The sequence below is a fragment of the Typopeltis vanoorti genome, chromosome 20 (assembly GCF_054136105.1).
Source record: "Typopeltis vanoorti isolate ZY-2024b chromosome 20, IOZ_Tvanoo_1.0, whole genome shotgun sequence".
In the NCBI taxonomy this organism is placed as follows: domain Eukaryota; kingdom Metazoa; phylum Arthropoda; class Arachnida; order Uropygi; family Thelyphonidae; genus Typopeltis; species Typopeltis vanoorti.
Window position 1 is genome coordinate 71,416,235 of NC_143568.1, and position 18,890 is coordinate 71,435,124.

General features: G+C 32.3%; 1 protein-coding gene across 7 annotated transcripts in view; it reads right to left on the reverse strand.

Annotated features, from left to right (window-relative positions):
• Nucleotides 1–18,890, reverse strand: part of LOC150095554 (latrophilin Cirl-like) — a 232,380-nt gene that overhangs the window by 49,847 nt on the left and 163,643 nt on the right. For 5 of the 7 annotated variants that reach the window (XM_090410739.1, XM_090410732.1, XM_090410736.1 and 2 more), the window contains exons 15-18: nt 15,915–16,305; nt 7,678–7,781; nt 4,436–4,474; nt 3,539–3,707 (exon numbers count right to left, since the gene is read on the reverse strand). In XM_090410739.1, the coding sequence (XP_090266865.1) occupies nt 3,539–3,707; nt 4,436–4,474; nt 7,678–7,781; nt 15,915–16,305 (703 nt within the window). The remainder of the gene's footprint in view (nt 1–3,538; nt 3,708–4,435; nt 4,475–7,677; nt 7,782–15,914; nt 16,306–18,890) is intronic. The other 2 variants (XM_090410733.1, XM_090410737.1) reach the window with 2 other exon arrangements.

The window sequence follows — 18,890 nt, forward strand, 5'->3', positions numbered from 1 at the left end:
AAAGGGTTAGGGAAACCCCCCCCCCTCTCTCTCTCTCATAAATTTTTTCTTCTCTTGGCTGGTGGTCGGAGGTCGTCTGGCAGATAGAAAGTTGCACAGAGGAGCGGCTCTGTCCAGAAGTGCTCAGACTAGGAACAGCGGTAAGCTATGTTCAGAGTCCGGTGAGCGATAGCAGGAAATGCCGTCCAAGTGCTGGCGATGTTATAAGCTCCTGATTGTATGATGAAGGAGTACATCTCCGCTCGTGTATCCGCAGTCCATGGAAACACTCAGCATCTAGGTAGCAGACATCGTGAAGGAGAAATTGCCCAATGCCACAGTTATGCCTGGAACAAGTCAGTCATGCCATAATTGTGTGAAGTTACAGAATGATCGGAGAATTCAAGGTACCTCATCGACTAAGTGAACAAGAAGGAAGGCAGTCCAAATTGAGGGAACAAGTATGAAAAGCCTTAGTGTATGGTAACGTTAAAATTTCCTTTGTCTATGTTGTGTGTGTAACTTACTATGGTGTTAAGTCAAGTGAAATTAAGAGACATTAAGGATCAAGGACTTTGATTTATTTAGAGCAGAACTGTAGCATGTTAACATTAGAAAGTACAGTGAGTTAGCTCATACAGGTTAATTTAATGTGTATGCTTTAGAGAAAGCTGAGATGAATTAGTCTGAGTAATGAGATCTTTAATGAGAAAATATTATTCTAGAATAACTTTCTTTGTGAATGATTTATTAGGAATGCTGTTTTTGATACTCTTGTTTCATTAAGGATGCATGTAATCTTATCTGATTAGTATTGGATTTAGTATGAATGTTAAATTGTATTGTAAATGTGTTAATATGCTTAATAAACCTAAGTGTCTGAATTCTAGAATCCGATGCACCACTTGTAAAAGGTTTGAATCTGAGCAGGGAAGAATAGGTTACATTGTGGGTCACGACTGCAAAACAATAGTCACTTGTGTACATCTTGAAATCACTTCTTGGTTAAGATAACTTTACTTAATCTAACTGTTTTAGGTGGTGCAGCAAAAAAAATAAATATTCCTAGAGCTATGAGAAGATAGATTTCAAGAACTTTGCCACGTTGGGTTTGGATCGCTCCTGAGGCAATCCCTTTGTGTCTTGGAGGTACCACATGACTCTTTAGGGAAGATCGGAAGTATAGAACACAAAATTAACAGTTTAAGAGATTGGGACACAGCATTTGGTTACTTGCATAATAGAGGTTCATCTTCACTTCAAACTGCTTCAGTATCTCATAATACACAGCATTCCTCCCCCCCCCCAAAAAAAAAAACAATGCTGTGTATTATGAGATACTGAAGCAGTTTGAAGTGAAGATGAACCTCTATTATGCAAGTAACCAAATGTTGTGTCCCAATCTCTTAAACTGTTAATTTTGTGTTCTATACTTCCGATCTTCCCTAAAGAGTCATGTGGTACCTCCAAGACACAAAGGGATTGCCTCAGGAGCGATCCAAACCCAACGTGGCAAAGTTCTTGAAATCTATCTTCTCATAGCTCTAGGAATATTTATTTTTTTTGCTGCACCACCTAAAACAGTTAGATTAAGTAAAGTTATCTTAACCAAGAAGTGTGAAGGTAGAAAGAACACCAAGTAGACATCAAACATAAAAAGAATTTAAAAAAAAAAAATAGACTATTCTTTCACACAAAAAAAGAGAGCACATGCTACAGACTGGAATATGGCAGTTAGTCCCTACTGCTGTGATCAAACATTGGCATGTGTTCAAGGTAGATCACTTTTAGTTAATACAAGACAATAAATTACAGCAATGAACTCCCAATCAACAGAATTTGGATTGCCACTGGGCATCATAAAAGGCTGATTGGTTGCATACCATAAAATCCCCTTAATATGTGCCAATCACAGAGCAATAATAGTACATCAGATGCCATACTCAACAATGAACACAGCCTTCTTTATACTGTCATTCTATTCCTATTTGTGTCATAATGCTTTTTTCATCTGGATTTTTAATCATATACATCATTAATATTAAAATTATATATGGCACCATGTATATTAATGATGTACTGCACTTAGGATTTTTTTTTTTTTTAATCCTAGGATAACTGGCACTAAAACAGAGGAACATTTAATGAAAATGTTACTTGAATATAAACAACAGAGATTACTCCTTCATTACCATGATAAGTTGCTAAAATACATTCAGAGTGAAAATTCAAACTAATTATCGTTTTCAGCAGTTATGTCAAAGCAGTCATTAGTTAGTTTCATTTAGACTAGCATCTGCTTTTTTAATAGACATAAAAAATTGAAATAAAAGCATGTTTTAATTTATAGGATTATTCATGGACAGTTACAATAATTATTATTTAAAAGTTTAAAATTATGATTAAATGACCGAAAGCTTTCTATTATTGAATCACAACACATGAGTAGGACAGAACTTTCCATCCCCATACATAGGGTATGCCTGAAAAAACAGCTTAACAATAATATCCATGTGACTTTTAAATCTCACATCCAACTAGCAACCTTTATCTATTTTACTGAGGACAAACTTCATCCACTAACAGATCCAGGACTGTATAAATTTCCTTGTGCTTGAAACTTGGCCTTCTATGAACTAAGAGGAAAATGTTTTGATAGATCTATCTTTAAAACAAGCACTACACTCTCTATGATTAAGACAAATCAGGACTGCAGACCATACTTTGCATACCCATTGGTAAGGTTCTTCCTCCCAGAAACTCAGGTTTTTAATCCTGCAAAATAGGTAAACTGCCAAAAGAATACATGAATTTAACACACAGAATACACTGGACTCACAGCCTTAATTGCTTTGGGTGCAAATCCAAATAACAATGACCAGCTGATGAAATTCATTTCTCCTAAACACATTCAAAAACATCCATCCTGCTGATTGGAGAACAGATATGCAAATCCACTCGGCCAACCAGGCATTTTGAAATATCAACAATTTGCTTCTTTTTTGAAACATGCTGTAAAGTTATGACGAGTTGCCATTTAAACATTTAAACTAAGATGAAAATTTGTTGATTTTCATCTTGGTTTCTTGATTTTGCTTTTCTAGCTTTCTTCTTTATTATTTTGCTCTACTTTTATTTCATTTTTTTCCCTTTCTCTCTCCTTCCTTATTCTAAAAAAAGGTCTATTCAAAATACACCTTTTATCAATGAAGTGTCTTATTTAATCATAATTTTAGACTTTTATAATGCCCAAAACATTGCACAATCTGCCCATGAATAACTGCATAAATATTAAAAGAGTTATCCATTTTTATTGACATATTTTTATTTATTTATTGCAGCTACTACTAAACTCAGGTGCTAGCATAAATGAAACCTATTAAAAACACTAAGGGATCTGGTGATGCCACATTAGCAATAAGCTGTACTTAATGTGACAACACCAAATCAATATTTTGCATTTGTAGATGTTCAGAAAAGATGGAAAATGAGATTGTTATAAATGCTAGTAATTTTTTTTTCACATTTTCAAACATTATTTACAAAAAATAGCAAGTACCTTTTCATTCCTTATGCAATGGAATATGAATATGAACAATCCCTGGAAGCTGTTCAGTACAGTAAACACATAGGCCATAACAACAGATTCTTCATTTAAATATAACAAGCCAAATGCCCAAGTTAGTCCAAGCAAGAAAACCAGTACTGTTGCTCCTCTGATCCAAACCCTTCATCATTGCAAAAAAATTTTTAAAAAAATTAATTTAGATAGCTTGAAAAAAAAAATCTCAAATTTAATTCTAATCTGATTATTAGTATTATCATATTTTATTATATTTCATTAAATTACTTAACTATCACAAAAAGGCATGTATATTAAGTAATATTATAAAATAAGCTCTCTTTAGGAAGAACAACTGTGCTGCTTATTTGGAAAAAAATGGAAAACAGCTGTTTACCTTTTTATTAAGCTAAAAACAGCAGTTAGTATTCTGAAGTATAAAATATTTACACACACACACACACAAATTCAGAATAAAATTTTTCATCCTGAAAAGTATGCTAAAACTCATTATTCTAACCTATTCAGAATATGATTAATCAGTTAACTATGATTCAAACATCTTTTTAAACAAATTTAGCAATAATATTTAAAGATGAACATAATTCCAAAGATTTGATAACATTCAGATATATATATGACAAAACTCAAATATAGCAGATAGGTTAAAAACTATGCAGAAGAGTGAGTGAGATTTTTGCAGAGTGAAATGCAATCAGTGATTAACTAGACTGATATTGTTAATTTTATCAGTATTGGGTTATAATTAATAGAAAGAAAAGGTAAAAAGCTTTGAAAATATTAGTTAATTAGCTGCTTATTATATGCTACTCTTTCACTGATACCATGCAACATTAATGTTAAGCAAAAGAATAAAAATAGATGCATCCTTACATAACAAGAATTCTATGGTGTGAGTAAGCATCTTCATCACTGCAGACAACAGTGAGCATGGAAGAAAGCATAAAAACAGCACATTACCAAAAATAAATCTTTTTCAGAAACTTTTAACTTAGAGTAAAATCATTGAAAATCATCACAATTTAAATGAAATGTTATACCAAAACCGTCTAATCTAGATTTGCTAATTTATAACTGCATTATTATATACTGAATCAGATAAAGAAAATGCACTATAAATCAGTCCATTATTGACTATTCCAATGACAAAAGCATTGTTAATTCGTTAACTGTTACTCTTCACTGATCTCTGAACTGTAATTTTCACTTTTCTAATGTAACCAATACCGCAACAACTTTTAAATATTTCAATATGATATATTCACTACACTGTGAATAGGTATTCGCAATGTAGTTAATGTCATAAATATATATAAGGGCATGGATCCTTCACATATTACTGAACAGTAAGTGGCTAAAATTATTAATTGGATTCCCACTTTAATTTCAATAATCAAACTATAAAATATGGTCTAAAGCACTGTTATAAGCATTAAAGTTCCATGTAATGTTTCTTGATGAAATTACAGAAAACAAATTAACTTTTCATATGGCCTCAGATAGTTGAATGGAGAGCAATTTTGCTTTTCTATGAATAGACTGTACATTTGAAGATTTTTGTGTGAATTTTTAGGAGGTAGATCGTTTTGCTAAATGATCAACCTCCTACTTAATTATAAGGTAGAATGCAAACAATAAGACTCTCCCATATCTTAAATAGTGAGAAGCAGTCATCCGATTTAAGTTCAGATGATGAAGTAAGACCTCAGAACTTTCTTTGAATAACACTCAAATTTATATAGACACAGATGAAATAATTGTTTCAGACAATGGGATATTGTGGCCAGTATCTATTCCATGCTGTGTCCAACCAGATTTATCAGATTTCCTGTTGCTAATGTAAGATTGGTGTTCCTGTATTCTCTTTTCACTGAGCATCAGTTTGTCCAAAGTAAGAACGATAGCAGTCACAAGGAACATGGTAGACACCAGGAAGAGCAGTGAGAGCATTTATTTTTGAAAGATGGAAACCATGGTGATAATTTGTTGACAGGAAGAAAAGTAGCCACTAAATTGTATTTCTTAAGAATTCTGGAAATTGGCTCCGAGACGCCAGGAATGTATAGGATTGAGACTCGATATACTGTTTCCTTGTTATCTGAGCCAGGGTTATAGGAATTGCTGTGTGGTCCTTTCTGAGAAGTCATTGAGTTTCATATATTGTTTGATGTTTAGGAGTTCTTGCTGTAATCATTGAAGCATAGAATATATAGTGTAAGCATGCCATAACTACTAAAGTTTTGATAATTCCAGTCTTCTGTGAAGGATGGTGAACAGATTGCTGTTGAATGTGGCATCCACTGAAAGTAGGATTTGATAAACAGAAGTAATTAATTTACCTGATAGTAAGTGGAGAACAGAATATCTAAGAATAATAATTTGTTGTCTTTTTTCTATTTCCATATTTTAAATAAATAAATATGGTATGGCACAAAAAACAGTACTAAACTTCAACATCCTCTTCAGTACACACGCTATGAGATATGCTGTCTATGCCATTACATTTAGTTGTAGCAATGGTGTTGACATAGGAAAAAAAGACATATATTGTTGAGCATTATTTTCATTCATACACAGAGTTGATAGAGTAAATGGTCCATGCCTACAACATGTTTGTTAGCTTTGTTCATCATTTCCATAAATTTCCAGGAATACTGTGCATGCATGCATGCTGGCCAATGTCTATGAAGATCCATCCTTCCTTCATAATGTCTGGTTCTTGGATTAAGCGCATTTCCATCTAAGCGGTCATGTAAACAGATGAACTAAGAGGTTTCTTGAGACCTGAATTTGTCCAAGAGAAACCTCTTTACAGCGAGAAGGTCACTGCATGGTGCGCAGTTTCTGGCCATGGCATAACTCGGCCCTGCTTCATTGAAGAGGGTGATGTAACTGTGACCTTGAATAGCAGATGCTACATTGAGAATGTGTTGGTTCCTTTCACCCAGGATTTGGCAAATAGGATGTGTTGGGCAAAAAACATTCCGCTTCGTGCACAGGTATTCCAAAAGTACAGAGCAACCTGTCACACATCGTGTGGTTCTAGAGCCTATTTATTCGAGGTTCACAGAATTCTTAAGATTTAATGTGAATCTTAACAGTGCTTAAGATTCACATTAAATGAGGAAAGATGAAACATTAGCAAAGCAAGTATTTGAAGCACAAGTGGAAGTAAAAAACATCAAATAGATTATTACAATTTCCAAACTAGTTTCTGATCAATTTTCTTCCAATTTAACCTATTATTTTTTGTCTTACTTGAACAGCTCTTACTGTTCTGTCTTTTAAAAGAGTCCAAACTGCATCAAATCCATTATAAGTCTTTATAAGCTGAGATTAAAACAAATATGAATGATTAGTTAGGACTGTTTTAGAAGAGTGTAAAATAAGAGCTGATCAACAAATAATAAACCAATTTGGAAGAAAATTAATCAGAGAAAATAGTAATTTTTAATGATCTTAATTGCCAAACTATCATAAAAAGCTCTAGACACCTTAACAGTATATGCCACATCACTTCATGATGATTTATCATTTTGAGAAGATACTGAGAATGAATATCATAGACTTATTTCTCTCCTCCATAATCTTTATATTCTCTCTGAACCTTGAGGAATAATAAAATTTGAATATAATAGAAGTGATAGAAAAAAATATTCAGCTGCTAGTAGTTATATTTAATTTAAAAATGAAAATGTCAGTATGAAGTATGCATACATGCAACATATATTGTATTTTGATTATTAGAAATCTGACCAATTTATAAATATCACCTTCTAAACAGAAAATATTATTTTAAAACAGTTCAATTAGCTACAAAACATATTCCTACAAAATGTCTACATCAATCATATGTCTATCATTAGAGAATATGCTTTGCAGTTTAAGATATGAAAAGGATGAAATGAAATTAGTATTTTTATTAGTATTTTTAGCAATTATTAAAAAATTATTTTTTTAATAATTGCTATTAATTACAATGAAGCAAAAAGTCCTGCATGTTGTTCTTATAATCAGTATATTATTATATTGAATACTGAATGTGATGCAAAAAAAAATTAGAGCTTAGATGTACATTAAAATTAAACTATACATGAATTTCCCAAAATACATACTTGAGACTTGTTAGTTTGGTCTGTTCCTTACTCTTCATGGCATTTGTTAAGCTAGCATGACGACACATCATGTAAATTGCCATACCAAGAAAGACAGTATTAGCCTGTAAAAATGAACAATATTTTAGTTTTAAAAAAAAAACGTTTTTTTTTTTTATTTGGATTAACTACACAAAAAATTTGGAAATATGAAACTCGAGGTACTATAAATCTGTTTCAAATTAAAGAATTTCAAAAAGTTACCAGCTAATTTTTTACATAATATGTCAGGTAAATGCTGCAAGGGATGAAAATTTTGAAAATATAATAACACAATTTTCATGAAATAAACAACAGAATATGTATGTTTTTTTCATGTAAGTTATCCCTGTTAATTAATTTTATCATATGTCCACTTACATTCCGATTCTTAAACAAATGAAAAATTGTCACCCTTAAAAATGAAAGATAATGAGAAATATATAGATCACCTATTAGGCGTATGCCAACAAGCAATGGGGAGAAGTATTATGGGAACTAAAAAAAAAAGCACAAAATGTAAAAAATCCAAACATTAAGCAGGTTACAAAAATCCTTGATGTTATTCGAAAACCAAACAACTATAGTGGCCTGGCCATCAAGCCAAAGATGAAATTATAAGAATAACAGAAAAAAACTGCATGAGGATGGCTCAAGAATAAAAGAAGAATAGAGCAATCTCAGGGACTTTGCCCAGCTGTGAGATTCTAATTAAAAGAAACACACGTATTAACCACAGTGAAAATTATTCAATTGTAAATATTTCATCCTAAGTATCTTAGGACATCATCAGTACAGTAGTTTTAAACAATAATAGGAATAACATACAGTTAGGGTGCATGATTACAATAGAATCTCGTTTAAACGTGCATAACGTGCTACAGAAGTAAAAAAAAAATAATAAATAAATAAATTATTTAACACAATTTTGTATGACAATTTCCCATACTTTAGGAATAGTAAGAACGTCATTGCGGTTTAAGTTTGGTCTGTGTAGTTCATAAAGTTTCCATGAAAAAGAAATATTTTTATGAAATGTCTGCAGTCTTAAGAAACACTGCTCTAAACACCTGTGGAGAAATCTCATATAATAAGAAAATAAATATATTATTTGCAGATGACTGAATGATGGCATCATAAATCACAATTATAAAACACACCATATTCTATTTACATCAATACTATGAGATAATGAGTGCAAGAGAAAGATGGGATATAGCATGGAATTGATTAAAATATAACTAACACAGGGAATCCATAACTATATACCGAGTCAGGTACAAAATAATTTCCAAAGAGCAGCAGATAATTTAACACCGCAGCAAATGATGATTGCATCCATGCAATTCTTTGGGGATAATTTATCCCCAAAATATTCATCACAGAAAACATTCTTTGCCAGAAAATTCATCATAGAGAAAATACTTTGCAGCAAAAATTGAAATGACATAATGAAACACATGCAAAACAAAACATATTTTAGAAAATAGTTTCTTTCTATATTTCAGTATTTATTTAATTAGATTTTAATTAACATTTTTATTCTGTATATAAAGTGAAATTAATATTTTGTATTTTACTGATCTGCGAGTTCCCTAATTTGTTTATTTCTTAAAATATTAACTTTTTCTTTTTTAACTTGGATACTACGGACTCTGTAGATGGGATATTTTTTACAAAATGTGATAGGGTGATAGTAAGGGCACCAAATTTAAGAATGTTTATTTTTGTAACCTTTCACTATTTTTTATGCACTTAAGATACTCATCCAGATGTATATGTGTTTTGTTTTCTCCTGAACTAATTCAGAAGATGAGGTGCTTTCAATTATATGATCCCCCTTGTATTATAGGATCCCATTGGAACTGACTCAACTTTTCTTGCATGGTAAAGAGATTTTGAAGGCTATTATTGTTTTACAGGGATAGTATAAGACTATATGTGCACCTCTGAGTAATCATATTAAACAAAGTTATGGTGAAATTACATAAATCCTTTCATGGTGTAAGTCAGCTTAAGGCAAAATTCCCACCTACAACTGAAACACAATCTTCACCTTATTTCCCAATACTAGTATTTTACTAAAATAAAAAGCCAAAAGGCTTCACTTTATAAAAATTAAGTGGATATTTAATCTAGTATTATTTCAAAGCCAAATGTAGAAACTATAAAAGTTTTGTATGAAATTTGACCAGAAAGCTTACAAGAATACACTTGCCAATATTTATGAGCCAGACCTTATAGGAGAGATGATCACTGACAAAGCATCCATATATTCCAATCCTATTGGTCCATTCTGAAAAGGTTTCACTGGCCCGACAGCTGTTTCAAACTAGTATTTTATGAAACTAAGAAATTTTAAAATTCATATTTGATAATATTTGTCTTCTTGACTTTGATGATTATGGAAAATTTTATGAATAGGAAAATCCAAAACAAAACATAACCAAGAAACACTGAAACATTTCACTCTGCTTACCCTTTATTACTTGCTAACTTGATAAATGTCATCATCAAATTCCTGACATGTACCCTCAAGGGGTGTACAGGATATGATAGTACTACATGAAAAATTTAAATCATTACTAACTTCCTATCTACAATTTTCCTCCAAATCAGTCTGTTACTTATCAAGACTCCAACATTATCAGATCTTATATTTCTATCGTCTAAGGCACTTTGTACCGTATCAATCCACCTATATCTTGGTCTTCCTCTGGGTCGTTTTCCTGCCAACTTGGCAGAGAACACTTCTTTTGCTAATCTTTCCTCGCCCATTCTGTTTAAGTGACCATACCACCTGAGATTAGCTCTGCTAATGCATTCCTGGATGCTGACAATGTCAAGTTCTTTCCTAATATCCTCATTTTTAATATGATATTGCCATTGGTGCCATTTATTCACGCCTCTAATCTTTCTCAGGACTCTCATATCTGCGGTCTCTAGTCTTTGGTCAAGTGTTTTACTTCTGACCCAGCTCTCAGATCCATAAGTTAAAACTGGTTTGAACACTATCTTGTATACAGTTAATTTAGTGTTCTGACTAATTTCTCTCTTATTCCATATGAATTTATTCAATTGACTGCCTACCATACCAGCTTTGTTGATTCTGTTGTCTATTTCCATATTTAATTTACCATCTTCACTAAAAATCGTGCCTAAGTAGCTGAAATGTTTTACTTGGTCCACAGGTTCCCCATTCACAACACAGTTGACATTTTCAACAATTCTACCTATTTTCATTCTCTTTGTCTTTTTAATGCTGACCTGCATACCATATCTATGACAACAGTTATTCAATTTAGTCAGGGAATCTTGCAAACTGGTAGCGGATTTATTTAGAAGTATAACATCATCCGCATAAAGCAAAGAGCTGACATTAATATCTCCAAATCTGATATCATGTTTAATACCACTTTCCTTCATAATGTGATCCATATAGATAATGAATAACAGAGGAGAAAATGTACATCATTGACTCACACCAAATTTAACATTAAACCATCTTCCTGTACTTCCTTTAATTCTAACTGCTGACAACTCAAATAAAGACTAAGTATTGCTTGATATAATGCCCCATTGACACCATATAACTGTAGCATATTGAATAGCTTCTTTCTTGGCACCTTGTCATATGCCTTTTCCAGATCAACAAAACTTAAATACAGATCTTTGTTATATTCCCATGCTTTCTCAACTATTTGTCGTAAAGTGAAGATCTGATCCTGACAGCCTCTATTTGCCCTGAATCCAGCTTGTTCTTCACCAAGCTTTTCTTCCATTATTCTTCTCAACCGTTTCTCAAGTATACTTGCATAGATCTCGCCAGGAAAACTCAGTAGGGAAATACCTCTGTAATTCTCACATTCAGTTTTATTTCCCTTTTTATATATATGGGTACTATTAGAGCTCTACTCCAATCATCGGGAATTCGTCCCTCTGTCCAGGCTTTCTGGACTATGCAGTTCAGCCACTGTCAGACTTTTATACCACCATACTTCAGCATTTCTGGTTGAATATCATCTATTCCTACTGCCTTTCCACATTTCCAGCCTTTGATGGCTTTTTCTACTTCAAGTATGGATATGTATTCCTGACTGTATGTCTGTTGAGTGTTTTTTACCACTGTGCTATCACTGCTTGTTTCATTTAGCAATTTTTCGAAGTAATTACTCCATACTTCAAGGATATCTTTTTCTCCTGTTTTCATGTCACTTTATCATCTCTAACTCCTTTTACAGTACTCTTTCCTCCATTTCTAAGCTTCTTCAACAACCTCCAGAATATCTTACCACCTTCTTGCCAAAGTCGTCCCATGACTTTTGTTTAGCTAGTTTTACACAGTGTTTTGCTTTCTTACATTTGTCTCTGTATTCTCTAAGAGCAAAAGCTGACTTATTTGCCAGTAACTTTTGATATGCTTTCTTCTTTTCCTTCACTGCCTCTTTAACTTCCTGTGTCCACTATGGAGAAAACCCTGAATCAATCAGGGTTTTCTTCAAGGCTTGCCACTGAATCTCCAAGGTTTGGTTCCTGTTCTCAAACTCTTTCATTTTTTCTTCAATAATCTTTGTGTATTTTAGTCTACAGTTCACATCTGAGAGCTGCTCAACTTTTATTCACTTTAAAACTTTCTTACATGTTATTCTTTTCAATATGAAATTCAATTTTATCCTGCTCAATACTAAATAGTGATCGCTTCCAATTTCAAATCCTGTGTACACTCTGGTGTCCTGTACCAGGGAGAAAACATCGCTATCAACAATAACATAGTCAATGAGACTTTTCTTATTCCTTGCCTCTTCTCTCTGTGTGAATTTGTGCATATTTTTATGTTGGAACATGGTGTTAGTAATAACTAGTCCATGGCCTGAGCAGAAATCCAACAGGTATTTGCCATTATTATTAGCTTTGCTCTTTTCTCCAAATTTTCCCAAAATATTTTTGTATGTCTGACAATCATTTCCTACTCTGCTATTTAGATCCCCAACAAGGACCAACTTTAACTTTTTCATTGTGTCAGTTGCTTTTTCTAAAAGCCTCAAAAAATTCCTCCACTTCTACCTTAAGAGAACCTTCTGTGGGACCATAGGCACAAATAAATCTCATTGTCCAATTCACCATTCTGATATTTGCCCACATCACTCTACTTGATACTGCCTGCCATTCAAGAAGATTAGCCTCGTATTTTGTGTTGAATACTATGGCTACTCCTCCTTTTCCTTGATTGTCATTTCCTGAATATAACATTTTGTATTTATTGCTCAGAAAGAGCTCACCAGTTTTTCTCTTTTTTGTTTTAGTCACCCCTATTATGTCAATCTGGTACTTATCTAATTCTTCAGCTAGCTCCATTTCTTTGCCATTCAGGCTTCTTATGTTGATAGTGCCAATCTTTAACTCTGGTGATGTTGAGTTGGGGTGTGCTTTCAGATTTGTTCCAGTAGCTGACTTTTCGCTGTTCGCCCTGGTTCTCTGGCGAAAACAATGGGATCCTTGTTTAATTGGGCGACGTCCCAGTCGGCATGAAATTTTGTCATGTTGTACCATCATTTTCTATATTGGTTTAAGCCAATAAGAATAGAATTTGGTCAGCTAAATCCCAAATTGCCAGCTCATCCTCGTTCGTTCGGTATCCAGGTGTTAAATTGTGAATGAAGATATTTTATATATCTTTATAATACTTCATTCATATTTACCATAATCCACCATGTCATAAGCAAGACTTGTAAATATTTGTTATTAGTCTCTTGCTTATAATATGTTATTCATATAATTGCTTTGAGTTTTGTTTGTTATTAATTAATTATATAATCTTAGGATATGTATTTGTAATAAAAAAGACTGTATATAAAAATGTCATTCATTTTATTTTCTTTATTCTGTGAAATTATTATAAAAAACTGTGTGTATATAAATTTAAATGTACCTTATGTGAACCGTGATATATACTTTTTTGTTATTTCTATAAGTAAAGATAATTTTATGGAATTCTACTGATAGGATTTGATTGGCTACTGATGGAGAAACGGAGTTTGTTTTAGTTAGCTCGTGCTGAGAGCATGAGCTACTGTGTATAAAGAGAAAAGCCAGTTGATATAAGCCGAACGGGTTAAAAGCGGATTTTGGCGGGAAGAGGAGAACATAGTTGATTGGAAAACAAAAGTAAAGAGAGTAGCCTTAGGGACAGCATAGAGATCGGTAGCGAGTGGCAGAAAGGGAGTTGATATGTACCGTAAATCAACTAGGAAAGGACAAGGAATTAATAGGCATTTCGAATTACTTCTATGGGAGTTCTGATACTACGATAAATTCCAAATGGTTAGTGGAAGAATAGTGCAGAACTGAAGTTAATAATACATAGAAGAAAATAAGGAATTAGTAGATAACTTAAACCAAGTGCATCAAAACTTGTGTATTTCTGTGTCTATATTTCAGTTATTATAGTGGAAGATTTCTTTGAATTGTGTTGCCATAAAGTAAAAGTCGACCAGATTTTCAAATGTGCCTATGCGAATTCGATGCGTAGAAGCAGTAATCCGGTAAGAGTTGTCCTTTCTATAACCTGTGAGGCTATAACAGTTAACTCCGTCGGATATATTTTAACCTTAGCTGTGATGTTATGTCAATTAATGGTCAGATGTTAGATGTACTGAAGTACTTTCCCTTCGAAATAATAAGTGTTATGTGGATCTATTAAGTGTTAGCTGACTGAGAAAGAATATAGTGTAGCCTGTCATAAGATTAATTATTGTAACATTTGGAAGGTTAAACTTTTAAGAACTATTCTCAACTTGATTGACTGAGCATAAAAAACTGAAAAATGAATGTTTGATAGTTAATGGATTGTATTTATTCTGAATACTTTAAACTGAGCTAATATATTTATGATTTAATTCATCTAATTGAGTAGAGAGAACTATGTGAAAGAATTACTGATGCTTTAAGAAATTGTTTTAAGTAATTTTTTAAAAATTTAAGTAATTGTTCAATTTGATAACCTTTTGCAGATAGTTATACTTGAATGTATATGTTGTACTATTCCACATTAAATGTTTTCTTTTGTTGAGTTAAACTTGGTGTTTGCCTGATTTTCTTTCATTGCACCGCTCATAAAATTAATCGGACCTTTGTGGAAGCCTTAAAAGCTATTAATAACCTCGGCCTGAAGATAAAGTGATAATATAAGTATAGTTGATGATTGATTCCTCTATATTATTTAGACTAATCTGAATATAGGGTGGCACAGTATAATATAAATTTCTTATATTATATTCAGATGAGCATCAATCAACAACTAATGAATAAAAATGGAATTTAAAGAGGTAAAGATAAGATTAACAAACCAACAAAAATTGAACAGTCAGTTAGGTGGGACGTTCCAACACAGGTAGATGTAGATATTAGAATTGCAGTATTTGCATCATAATGAAAGTGATATTGTTAATACACTTTTTTTTCTTATTTCCATGAGGTTGCCTGATTCCTTTTTCATTATTGTTAACATTAAAATATTGATTTCATTGCCAATTTATATACATTCAAAAAAAAAAAACATATCAGACAGTTGCATCTCAGATGTTTAAGATATTCATATTAAATGCTTGTTCCTTAATCCTGAAGATCTAAACTGCCTTTGAATTTATCTGAGTACAGTGTGATCACAATTTATGCAGCTTTATTTTGCATAACCTTAAAACAACATGTCCTCATACTATAGCAGTAGAAATAAAAATCTTATTATATACATAAAAAATAAAATTATGCAGTATACACTCACATAGGATCAAAAGATCACAGTGAGTGATATTTTCTGCAACAGTCTGTTTGGTGCCCTTAACTAGATACAGTAAATGGTTATCCACAATAGCTCTACAAGCACTTCTGTGCAGTGAAGTTGCAATATGCTAATTGCAAGGTAATTTTTTGTTTTCTTTATTATAAAACAGTGAAAAATATTTGATATATCTTATAATGATTATAATGATAAAAAAAATTCTATTAATTTTAATTTATCTGCAAAATATAAACCAAAAAACTGTTACACTGATAACTAATGTGTTCAACCAAACACATATCCACCAGATAACTTGTCTTAATTTGCATGGGAATTCAACCCAGCATAAATCATACACTGGAGGTATAGTTGTGATTTATGCTGGGTTAAAAAAAATCTTTTACATTTTAAAATCTTTTTAAAAAGGCTTGAAATCACTTACTAAAAGGATCGCTATAACCGGTCCCACAAAACTAAATATGAAATAATTATCAGCTCTCAGCCAGCAATAACGATCGGTCCCATAGCTTCTAGGGTCAACAGCAGCAGCAATGCCCACAATTATTGCTGGAATACCATATGCCAAAGCATAGTACCAGCCAATTCTTGATTTTTCTGATTCAAATACTTCAATGAGCATAACATAGAGTTGGAAGCCTTCCAGAAACATCCATATGAATGCTGCTAAGAAAAAGTAATGTAGCAGTCCTGCCACAATTCCACACAGAATTCGAAGGGAAGTTTGATCTATGCCTGCAACAAATACAATCTCAGCTACCAACAAACAGAAGCAAAGATTCTTGTGGATTGTAGTACGGTCACTCTTCAAGCTTCTGAAATTTAAACAAACAATCATTTTATTTTGAAATTTTTCTTATACATATTTAATTTTGATATAGCATACCCATTTGTCTAATTTTTCCTTTAAGCTTCATAGAATACTCATCTTTGATAATCTATTCAATAATCACAATCTGGATTGTCATATATACTAATCATTAAAAACAACTACACATTAATACAGCAAAGTACTGAAGAACTGTATTAACAATAAGAGTAATAGCAAAAGAGTTATGGAACAGAAATTATTATAGACCAGCAAAACCCATGGCAATTTCACAATAATAATTATTATTACAGTAACTTTTTCTTTAAAAAAAAAAAAAAATTCCATGGAGGTCAACAAACTCATTATGGGAGGACCACTCAACCAGCAACATATCATAATATGTTGTTGGTTGAGTGGTCCTCCCATAATTCAATGATTGATACAAACACGAAGACTGACTTTTAACCAAAATTGCTCAAATATGGAAGTATAAAAATTTTATATTGATTATCTGCATATCAGAAGATCCATTCAGAAGGTTGAATTCTACCTGATTGGAATAGAGCTCTTGTAGTACCATAAAAGGGGAAATAAAACAATGTGAGAAAATTTTCATACTAAGTATTGCAAGTAAGATTTGTGCAAGCATACTTCAGATCATGCTAAGAAAAACTGTGAAAGAGACTTCATACCAAATAAAAGTTCTCAAGATCAGATTTTTACTTTAAGACAGTTTTGTAGATCTTGAAAAGACGTGCTAAGTGAAAAGCTGTTTGAAACATATATGGTAGTTATTAGCAAACGTTTTGATGGCTACTTCATCCTTGATTATTTTTTTGCTCATCATTTTCAACCTCATATTGTTTGTTTATGATGGGTCCAAAATTTTGGCCATATTTCACGACAGTCTGAACATAGTATTTCTTGACAGCTTAAGTTATCTTGCATTTCTGTTAAGGAAACTTGGATGTTTATTTGGCCTAAAAGACATAAAGGGTTATTTTCCCTATAAATTTCAAGTCAGCATACAGAGAAGTACAAAAGATGATTGACACAAAATCAGGTATAAGACAATGGTGTGCTATCTCCACTGTTATTTATCATATTAGAAAAGAAGGTAAATAACATTTAAAATTGTGCATTAAACTTACTTGTTAAATAAACTGAATAACTGTTGTAACAAATTTAGTATAAAAATTATGAAGGCAGAGAAACAAGTAAAATATTTCTGGTATGTCAGTACAATTTTTAGTGAAAATGGAACATGGAAATAGACATGACTAGCAAAGAGCAGAATTAATTGCAGGGCAGGAGGGGGGGGAGTCTGACCACTTAAGTAGAATGATTAACAAAGCAGGTGTTCAATGATGGGCTGGCAAGAAAAACAATTCAGAGGAAGAGGAAGAAGATGCTTAGAAGACTAAAATGTTGGATCTGACAAGACTGGAGTCTTGACAAATAACTTCATACTTTTATTTAGAGAAAGCACAAAGCTACTTTCCACATATTTTCTTGCATTTGTTGTAAATGCCTATCCCATGTTAGACTTCAACCTCCATGCTGTGCAACATCACCTGAGCAGAGGAAGACAAAATCATCTATAGGATTCCATAGCCAATCAACACCTCAAAAAAGAAAAAAAAAAAGCAGTTCTAGAAATTTGATATCTTTCCAAAACATGCCAAGCACTAAAGATTTTGTAGCTCTTTCATAGTAAAGAAGTAAGAAATTGCTTATGAAAATGCTTACATTTCCAGAAAATATCTATCATTGTTGCAATAATACCAATGTTTGAATAATATGTAAAAGTTTCTGACTGATTGATAAAGTTGATACTATTACACTGAAAAGGATTAGAAGGAATATCAAAAATGCTTTGACAAGCATTTTGGAATAATTTCCTTCTAAAAAAAAGGAAACTTAAACATTTTCTCTTAAGTTTTCTCTTAAACTTAAACATTAAGGAAACTTAAACATGATGACCCCAATATTAGCATTATCACTGAGAATATCAAGGCTTTCTATGATGCTCACATTGGAGTTTTTGGTCACTGGTATTATTTTCCAAGGCATTCCTCATTAATGAATGGTTAGCATTCCATGTCCTTTCTGATCTCTTTTTTAAGAATTTCTTCAGTTCAGCATACAAAAATAGTATACAAAATATTAACTGCAATTTTTAAAAATACAGCTGACAAGATTTTATCTTGGTCAACTACATTTTAGTCCAAATTTTATCACAATTCTCTGAAACTTGAAAAGTTAAGAAAATCCATTTTTTTTATATAAAACAAAAAAAAAAAATATTAAAAACAGCCCACAGCTTTACTTTCATACAAGGTGCTACCCAAACATTTAGGGATAATGTAAATGAACTGCTATAATACAGCCTTTCACTGCTACAAGGGGTGAGTACCCTTTGTGAATGAGTGAAAATGAAACACAATGTTACATTTTTGTAACATTGTGTTTTAGTGGTTCTATGATTTTCTTCTCCAATTGAAATGGCAGATTTTAAGGAGAAAAGAATCTGCAAAGTTTGCTTCAACCTCAAAGAAGTGCTGGAGAAACCCACCAATATTTAAGGAA